Source organism: Perkinsus marinus (genome assembly GCF_000006405.1).
Source record: "Perkinsus marinus ATCC 50983 genomic scaffold scf_1104296937140, whole genome shotgun sequence".
Lineage (NCBI taxonomy): Eukaryota > Perkinsozoa > Perkinsida > Perkinsidae > Perkinsus > Perkinsus marinus.
The window spans coordinates 396,812-406,228 of NW_003213889.1; the positions used below are offsets into that span (position 1 = coordinate 396,812).

General features: G+C 48.6%; 4 protein-coding genes across 4 annotated transcripts; 1 reads left to right on the top strand and 3 right to left on the bottom strand.

Annotated features, from left to right (window-relative positions):
- Positions 1 to 25: 25 nt before the first annotated feature.
- On the bottom strand, positions 26 to 518 carry Pmar_PMAR023401 (conserved hypothetical protein; the record flags this gene model as incomplete). Its single annotated transcript, XM_002783234.1, has 4 exons — positions 26 to 65; positions 114 to 201; positions 242 to 346; positions 395 to 518. 4 exons carry the CDS (start codon positions 516 to 518, stop codon positions 26 to 28), a joined length of 357 nt encoding a protein of 118 aa, XP_002783280.1.
- A 255-nt stretch (positions 519 to 773) lies between these two features.
- Pmar_PMAR023402 (conserved hypothetical protein) lies at positions 774 to 1,562 on the bottom strand (the record flags this gene model as incomplete). The annotated part of the gene is made up of 5 exons (XM_002783235.1): positions 774 to 855; positions 903 to 1,042; positions 1,089 to 1,220; positions 1,270 to 1,370; positions 1,424 to 1,562. 5 exons carry the CDS (start codon positions 1,560 to 1,562, stop codon positions 774 to 776), a joined length of 594 nt encoding a protein of 197 aa, XP_002783281.1.
- A 1,015-nt stretch (positions 1,563 to 2,577) lies between these two features.
- Positions 2,578 to 3,426, top strand: Pmar_PMAR023403 (hypothetical protein). Its single transcript, XM_002783236.1, has one exon. The coding sequence runs from the start codon at positions 2,608 to 2,610 to the stop codon at positions 3,007 to 3,009; it is 402 nt and encodes a 133-aa protein (XP_002783282.1). The 5' UTR covers positions 2,578 to 2,607; the 3' UTR covers positions 3,010 to 3,426.
- A 115-nt stretch (positions 3,427 to 3,541) lies between these two features.
- On the bottom strand, positions 3,542 to 7,083 carry Pmar_PMAR023404 (hypothetical protein; the record flags this gene model as incomplete). The annotated part of the gene is made up of 19 exons (XM_002783237.1): positions 3,542 to 3,693; positions 3,739 to 4,090; positions 4,148 to 4,250; positions 4,299 to 4,448; positions 4,497 to 4,560; positions 4,627 to 4,763; positions 4,850 to 4,941; positions 4,975 to 5,031; positions 5,329 to 5,404; positions 5,451 to 5,578; positions 5,626 to 5,780; positions 5,825 to 5,915; positions 5,971 to 6,115; positions 6,163 to 6,293; positions 6,342 to 6,485; positions 6,538 to 6,627; positions 6,676 to 6,798; positions 6,843 to 6,917; positions 7,006 to 7,083. The coding sequence occupies 19 exons, from the start codon at positions 7,081 to 7,083 to the stop codon at positions 3,542 to 3,544; spliced, it is 2,343 nt and encodes a 780-aa protein (XP_002783283.1).
- Positions 7,084 to 9,417: the final 2,334 nt, after the last annotated feature.

The following is a 9,417-nucleotide window of genomic DNA, read 5'->3' on the forward strand; positions in this document are numbered from 1 at the left end:
CACCGTCACTGTCACCATCTTTTCTCTAACACTTAGTGCCAGTAGGGAAGAAGCTGAAGTTGTACCTGACCCAAGTCATAACTATACAAAATAGACGCCCAATGTTGCAATACCTCTTCTTAGTAGGCACGATGTCGTATATATCCGCATCGCCCGCGTACTTCCTCACATACTGACGGTCCCCGGGAGCGAAAACAAAAGCTGCCAGGGAAATCCATTTTTTTTCACCAAACTTTACTACCGTCGTGTTTCTTAGTATCAGCGCCATCGATTCCAAATCTCTGCCTTATTTCATCATCCAAGACTTTCCATGACCATTTACTACCATATAAACCACCGAACAGGCCTAGAATAGCGCATAATAAATACAGTGGTAATCTCACTAAGCTACTACCACTAAAGGAGGTCGACCAAGCTTCCCAGTATATGGCAGTCGACTGCAAGCCGTTCTCCATCCCCCCACCACCCAAGAGGGAATCCTTGACCAAGTCAGAGTAGCTCAGAGGTGATGACGACATTACCAACCACAATGATCAAAAAACCTTCAACGCAATTAGTGGACTGTGAAACCATACCATAACTTCGTCACATTCTACCGTGTCGAGCCGGCATGCACCCCCCTCTTGAAGCGCGATAACACAACAGCATCAGCGGAGGTATCATCAAAAAACATGCTAATACCCTATAAATATCACTAAGCCCCCTTGTGGGATGCGACTCGTCTCCCAAGTCGCTGTACGAGAGAATAAATAGTATATCATGAGACCACTGTATTAGAGATCACCACGGGGTCTAACCCAGTTAATCTTGTGCTCCGGAGCCTCGAGGTAGAACAGTTTCATATCAATACGGTACCTACCTTCGAATGGAGGGGGGGAGAATCAATAAGCCCAAAGCCTCACTGTCTATGCTGGAGAACAGCCAAATGTCCAAAGTAGCAGCCGAGGATGATACCAATGAGCCAGTCGCGGAAATAATGACGGGAATAGTAATCACCTTGAACCCTCTGTCGGAAGGAATACCACTTGCCACACCAGGTCACCTGAAATATGAAAATGAGTATGAGAAATGATGATAGTGTACCGTACGTAGTCCTCGTGTTTGATCTCGTCAACTGTACGGTAGGGTAAGGGGATGCGATGACGATAGATCTTTAGAGGCTTGGCAAACTTATAAAACATCTCTTCGTAGTCGTCATAGGTCATGTCGCCCATGATTAACTGATCAACCACGACAACATGTACTCATACCACAATAATCTCAGATCACCTTGTCGGTGTAGGGCTTCAGTTCAGGAGTGTCATCACCAAGCTTCTTGAGGAAAGGAAAGTATTGAGGCGGCACGTAGTAGGTGTGGCGAATTTGAGTCGCTGAAGTCGATGCAATACGAGAAAAATGATATTCGTGTGGTGATGACACTTACAGACTTCTGGTGGAACATGAGCAGGGACACCGAACTCGTCCCGGGGGATCTCTTCGAACTCGAAATCAGCCTCACAGTCGTAATTAGGATCATCGTAGTACGTAACATAATGATAAGGGTATCCTACATGGATCAACATCAACAGCTTGCGTATGTTCGGGAATGGCTACCTCCATTGTACATAGTACGCCTGTGTAGAGCCAAGCCCAGACCAACAGTGGAGTTAAACCACCTATGGCGGATCAACCCACGGTTCAAATGCCCGAGCAAACGGAACGTCATCCAAGCGTGATCAAAAGGTCTTCCCTCTTCTGCCACCGCCGCCTTCGAGGAGATGAAAAGTAGCGCTCGCCATGATGAGCGATTATTTATCCGATGTAGTTCTTCGACTAAGAGTGCGGCGGTATGATAGAGTATGTTGATCTCGTCACGCTCGGACAATGGATGGTCGAGCTCTGTGAGCCCTGCTCATGCTCCAGAACTCCAATGGCTCGAAATGCATATGGCTCTGATAAGTTCACGCCGAATCCTAGTATCTTATTCGTTATGGAACCGACATACATATCCTTCGTCTACATCTTCTTCTAGTGCTGATTCCAGTATGTAACGGTTATTCTTTCATCGGTGTAGAATTGCGTCTAGCTCCTAGTACTACAGCGAGGCTTGACGACATCTGAACGTATTATTCACTAAGGCTGGTGTTCAAGTCACACGTCACGTTCAAGTCGCCCGGCATGCGTCATGCCTGTGAACCGTCGCACAACCGTGACGCATGCGCATAGTATGGTCTACCTGAGCTCTATACGTACCAGACACCGCGGAGAGTAGATCGCTCATATGCCTCTGTCCTCTCCTGTGGTATATCGACATTTTGGAGGGCATTGGCTTGGCTCGGTCTGACGAAGCTTGCCCGTTCAGCACACCCATACCATTATTCCATGCCCTTTGGCTCGCCCTAAAACCTTCACGTTCTTGCTCATGCGTTCATCGTAGCTAAAACGAGAAAGGAGCCCCCCAACGGGACTCTTCTCATCCCAAGGTCGATAAGAGAGTACATATGCGATGTTTCATCACTCTCAATGCACTGTATGGGTTCCCGAAGTATTGCTCGTGCGTAGTAGTGGTAGATGAGAGGTTATTCTTCATCAAAGCACTGGCTCTAGATTAGCATCCATTTCCCCTTCATGTTGGCCCGCTCCACTATCCTCCTCCTTACTCTTGGCCTCGCTATGAGTGACACCTGCCAAGATATATGCGACAGTAATCCTGCATGCGCTCAGTCCAAGTTTGGTAGCTATTGCAAGAGCAATGGTGTATGCTTTGGGCTGTACCATCAAGGCTGTGGATACTGCTTCCAGCCTGCTGAGCAAGAGACCTGTGATGACTCTACACTTGAGCCTGTTGCGTGCCAGGGTTGCCAGGCAGCATGCGATACCCTTCCCCAGTGCAAGAACTCTGACAGAGGTAGCTACTGTAAGTCTTGGCAGACCCCCCCTGTATGCTTCGGTATCATCCAGAAGTCAGATGGGTCTCTTTGCTACCACCCAACTGACAAGGACTGCGAGGGGGCGCCCTATCCTTGCTAAGATGAAGTTCAAGATGAGCTTTTGACTTTCATTAAACTTCATTTTTATCCCCAGGGTATCATGTATCTTCTTTGTTGATGGAGAGGCTAAGTTACGATGGATACACAGGCAAGGGAGGGTTTTCATCTATCAACCCACCCATTAGCCCGCTTGTGAGCAACTGCCAGTCGTCTTCCCTCGTATAACAATTCTCTGTTCAGATCGTAAACTTACCAATTGTTCAAAAAGTTCATTTAGATAGTCATATCACAAGTAACACCCTGTGTTAATACTTCATATTCCACAGCGATGTCCGAACTACAATTTTTATTCGTCCGATGTAATTTGTCTCATACACAACAGATATAACTTGAGGGCTTTCAACGATCTAGGTGATCGTTGGAAAGAATGCTCTTGTCAAAAAGTCTGTTACTTGGGGATTTCCGAAACCTCTTTTGTTCAGTCGTTAATTGCCGCTTTCCACCTCTATGAATGATATGCTTACACAAAACGGGGTATTATCAGAAACACCAATACACATGCGACAGTGTCGTCAAGCCGTAGAAGTTGTGCCAGTATAAAAGCGGCCAAGTACTGTCTCCGCTTTGACACTAAATTTCGCAGCGTTTTCGTTCCCCTCGGCACCAGCATTCAATAGGGACTTGACAAAACCAGGATGGAATATAGGCTGATTTCCAAGATTACCTGGAAGCGATCAAGTGAAGCAGCCAACTGAAGCACTCTGGTTACCTATCCTCCTGGCCTCTTTCATAGCCTCTTCCGCTTGACGTAGCCAAGCCGCATCTCCCACCACGAACTTCAGCCAGGCTTGTGCCGCCAAGCATCTCGCTGGTCGTGGGCGCATACCTCCTTGTGGGAGCCCTTTGTGCTCCACTTCCTTAGCAAGCTCAACGTCCCCATTCATAAGAGCACACACCATGACATTGACATGGGCTTCACAGGGCAATACTATACCCATAGTGTCCACTGCATCAGTCCAGAGCAAGGCAACCTCGTCCGATTGTCCCGATGCACAGAAGGCTTCGATGGCCATCTCGTACGGTATACTGCTAACATCCATAGCCCAATTCGAACGTATAGCCTAGGAAGGACCGAATAGTCGGAGAACTCCGCGTAGGAATAATTAATTTCCACTCACCCCCAAAATGTCGCGGGTTGCATGAGCATCATCTAAGGCGTTAAGGCCGACCATCAATGCATGCAGCAGCTTCGGATTAGGAGGGTATCGCAGCCACTTTTGCCTGATTAATTCACTCTGTGTTGATTAGAAGATGGACAGTAGCGCTTACCATGCCTTCGTGAGCTCCACAGCCTGATCCTTCCGCTTGAGCTTAATGGCGCAAGCCAACAACTTGGTAGTGAGCACGGGATCTCTCAAATCTACTCCAAGATTATAATACCGATTCAGCGTCACCATGCACGTGCCGTACTCTATAGGCCTGGTTTGAAAGCATCATAAACCACGACCATTGATGAGGCTAACCTACGTTTCCGCAAGCCTAATGACTTCGTACAGCCCGTCGATTGTCACCTTCTTATGGTTGAAATGACCTGTAATAGAAATTACTGTGCGCACCAGCGACGCAACAGTGTGTTCTTGGCCTCCAACATTACCACTTTTTCCACAAGCCTGGTCGATTTCGTTGCCCTTGATCTCACTCTTTAACAGAGGGCGTTCAACGTTAATACGGTCCGGCGTGAAGGCAAGCCGTGGCCGAATGCTCCTAGCACGAAACATGAATCTTGCCGAATACCTACATGGTCCACCTTGGCCACCACAACACAAAAGCCAAACTCCGAGAAACATCGTTTTCATTCCTTTAGGGCAGCCTGTGCTGACTTGCTAGTTTTGAGGGGATGGCAAACAGCTCCTTCGAGCTTGTCCTTCTGGTCACCATCATGATCATCATCATCCAAGCGCCGTGGGTATGCCTAAAAAGCGATTGTTCTGTGAACTGGCCTTACTATCGCGACTCGCGATGCCTCGGTGTGCAGCCACCGTACAGAGTACATGGAAGGCATCTGAACAACTACCCTCCTGCACACAGCACGATGCCACTAAACTGTAAAGACAAACCCAACTGACCAGCAGGTACGACCAGTGAACTCAACTCGTGTGAAGCGAGCAATGCAAGTAAATGTTATTGAGATATTCATTGTGTTCCAAGATGAGCCAGGCTGCAACGCCTATCCTGAGGTCGAGAGTAGCTTGGAGAGTCGTCGGGCCTCAACCACCGAGTGTACCATGTTACTAATGTAAGTAACCCATCTAGCCTGAGGACACAGTACTGGCGCTGTGGTCATACTCTATGCTACTACTTGAAGGATCGCCTTCACGATTACTTTCTGTTGAGAAGCCCCCAGCTCTATGAAGTCCTCAGGGAAATCAGAGTCGCTAAAGTCACACAAGTGATCCCCGAGAAAGCGGCCACATGACGTACTCAGGTGCACAGTATTTCCTCTGCCTCTGCTTGTATGCTAACCTCTCCGCACCTAAAGCCTTCGACTCCTTCCTACACAGATCGTCGATGCTGGGCGAGCAAGCGGATGGATAATGCTTCACAGCAAACTGCAGGAAGGCTGACCTCATGACTCCATCTAATGCCTTCGTCTCACCCATTCAAGTTCAGCAATACGTCTAGCAAGGCTCATAGGAATCTTGAGGACCGCCGCGATGATCATAGGATCCCGACGCTTATCCTCAGGCAGGAGGTCTGGGAAGGCTTCAAAGCACAGAGCCAGAGTAACGACCTCCCTCAGGCTCTGCATGCCTATAAACATACCATAGGCTTGTGGTATGGTCAGCAACACTTACTCGGACTCGGGTCTTCGAACGTAATCTCGTCGAGGTTGTCAGTCGCCATAGCTGCTGTCGCAATATGATGGTACACTATCCCACCATAACCCTACTCACAAATGACTTTGATCGCCGTGTAGACCATTGACGAGCCCCAATCTCACCTTTCTCTGGTCGCTCGGCATGGTTAGGAACTGAGCAACTCTTATACGCCTCTTACCATCCTCAACAAGCAACGGGAAACTATATACAGATGCACAGGTCTTTATCCGATGCGTTAAGGCATCGCGTAAGAGGTATAATGTCCATCTAAGAACAACGCATATATGCCTTCCCCTTCTACTGGCCAGACCGACCTGCCGCCGATACCACACTCCTCCCGATCTCCATCCGTAGCAGAGGGCAAGTCTATGGTGCCACTGGCGTCAATGAACCAAAGCATAAGCCATTCAGCTCGTCGCCAGAATTCATACAGGGACTCCGGTATCTGCAATGGGAGCCCTTTCCCTAGCGCTGAAAAGTGCTTCACTGCTACAGTAACGAGCTCTAGTGTTGATGGCAGGGCCGAGGCATACGCCGTTGGACGTGGGATGGCCTTCAGTTTCTTCAGTAGGCTATTGTCTTTGCCGTTCATCCCCAGTCGGAAGGCCTTGCAACCGCTGTAGAAAGGCTTTAGTGTCTGACAAGAGGAGCAACCTCCCTACTGTCACTCCCTGAGCTGGGACTCTCACTAACGGCGAGAAGCGAGCCGTGTGCATGCGTGCAAGAAGAGTATCACAATGGCGCTTGTAAGCCGCCTTCATAAGCTTGTCATTAGGCATCTGACAAAACTTCCTCACCACTTTCCCAATTGGACAACACCATCTTACCTTAGGATGTTCGAAATTGATCCCAACGCTCAGGTCTCGGGTATCAACATCGATACGGATAAGCAAGGGCGTGAGGGACTTTAGCCACACAAACGACTCTGTCTCGTCAAAGGATTGATGAACCTGAACAATACTTATCCCTCACCACACGTGTAAATGCATTCTACGTAAGTCGGAGGGACGCCTTCCTCGGCGTCGTCAAAATAGAAGCGCATCACATCAACCACCTCCAATTCGCACACCTACACACATGTCTTTTTCTACTGTTAGCTGTAACGACCTGACCTCAGTGCTGACTACAGCCTCCTGTACATGTTCCTGTCCTACTACCCCCTTGCCACTGAGCCTCCTCTTCTTAAATGCAGGGCTGATACCAGTTACTCTCTGCTTCCTAGTTGGCGCTAACATTACAATGCTCAACCCCAGTGACTCAATCTGGGGGTAAGTCTGTCATCCTCCCGACAAGGCGCCGACTGGCACGCCTATTGTTGCATGCTACCCCCTACCAGCGAGCATCATAGTTACCGCGATTAGCATACGAATCCGAAGTCATCCGAATGCCCCTCTCATTGCTTCTATTCAACCCATCACTACTGCAGACTGTACACAGAGAACGCCCCCGAGATGTATTGACTCAATTAATGGAACTAACACGAGATGCAATCAGAAACAAGCACCATGCTCCCTATTGAGGACACAGTTGCAGGTCAAGCGTTGAATCAGAGAATAAGATGATCCTTCTTATCCCGGCAACTCCAACAACAAGAGGAAGAAGTTGACCTCAAGCATAACGCAAAAATACGGTCTAAGCATGCGGGTTCACTAACAAGTTTCTTATAACAACATTCACATCATCGATAATACAGCCATACTTCTAGTAACTATCGTTAGCAGTAGCGAAGGTCATACCGTCTTCAGAAGATGCCTCAGTCACCGAGAGTACAGGAGTGCGGTCCAGACTTCTCCCATACCGGCATGTCACGCGATTCGACACTGATCTAAACCGGGCAGGTCATGTCCGCTTCCAAATCCATCATTCCACCTTCAAGAGCCGCAGGACCCTGCGAGGAGATCATGATGGTGTCGACTACTCCCAGGAGACCTCCCGTGTCTATCGCTTGCCTCACCGAGGCAGGCCCAGCTCAGCGTCCCGCTCCACATTTCCCTTCACAATCTCCAATACTATCATGGTATAACGATCGGGATCACAGTGCACTCGTTTCGACTACCTCAGCATTGGGCAGGATATTCACCGTTGTAACTTACCACCCATCCCTCTTAGAGCGGCTTAATTCTGTAGACCGTTACATGCCTCATTCTGACGCACTGAGATACCCGTCGTGTACTCCCAAGAGCCCTCGAGATGCCGCAGGATATCAGCCACATACACCGGCAATGCTGTGCTCTGGCTTATTACGAAAATAAGGTCCACGGCTCGTCAGGGATCTCCACATACTTGAACACAGTTTTGGGAACGTTTACCGTAGAGTATATCTCTAACAGCTCTGGCCACACCGTAGCCTCTAGCACGTCAAGAGGCATGAATGGTCAGCCATCCTCCAGCAATAAACTATCGTCGTTCGGGTCTACTCGAATATCCTCGGAAGCTGAGTATACCACCTTCACTGAGGAAAGCATCAGCTTCCTGTTAATCATAAAGCGGCTGCTTCCTCGGAGTCATTTGATGCGGGGAGTCCTCGCCCGATTTCCATTTCAAGCATCGCAGCGGAGTGATCCCGATTGTCAAGTCAATCCTCCCAAGCCGCAAGAGAACCTCCGATAATTACGACTTCCAAGCTCTTTTGGACTCCATGAGCCTTGTCAAGACATTCCCCGAGCCTCGTGTAGGAAACGAAAACCCATTCAAAAGCCTATTCTAGATCATAGAAAGTATTATACACTGCAACGACATATAGAACTCGGAGAAACTGGATGATCAGGTTATGGGCGCGCGCTTTTTTGTTGAAGCAGTTGCGACCGCCCCAGTAATCGGTTACTATTCACCAGCAGCTACACTTTAGAAGGAGTGGGGCAGCTATGCCACCCCAGGATACGTCTCAGTGAAGTCGATTTCTCCAGGTTGGGGCAGCTATGCCAATGGTATCGTTGCCATCCTAAGATATGTCTTGGTTTATTGTCATGGCATCCACCGGAATGTGGAAATCGTTGTTGCTGTTGATAGGACAAATACCGCTTGTCAGACCAATTCTACTGCATGTTCGCGACTGGCCTTGGCATATCACATGGTGTAGCTTGACGTTAGCCTTGTTCCACATTCGAGCATTATGATTCTTGGTTCATGGACATCTTTGGGTTCGTAGTAGTCAAAGGAACTCCTGTACCTGGCAATGTTGGGGTAGATCAGGTGCGTTTAGGTCGAACTATCAGTTTGCGGTTGGTTTACGGGCCTTTGCCTTCCGATTAGCAACTTTTGATATTATTCCTGTCAATATCACTGATAGCCACGAGCAAATAACTGGTCCTTAGGGTTTTTATAGGAGTATAGTGACGTCGAACTGATTGACGGCTCTGGAATGTTTCTCCTGCTTCGCTCGTACGGACACTGCTCAGTGCTTAAACTGCGTTACTAAAGTTTTTCAGAGGTGTACTATGCGGAGTTCCAGGAGTAATAGCTCACTAGCCGTATCTTCCGACACGCCCTTCGTTACTGTTCCATCAGCCGATGCTGACTTAACTCGATCGGTGTAGCAATATTGCGACGTTAGGGTTACGTACATAGTA

Bases quoted from the DNA above. Each gene is read 5' to 3' on its own strand.
- Pmar_PMAR023403 (XM_002783236.1), top strand. From the start codon at position 2,608: ATGTTGGCCCGCTCCACTATCCTCCTCCTTACTCTTGGCCTCGCTATG.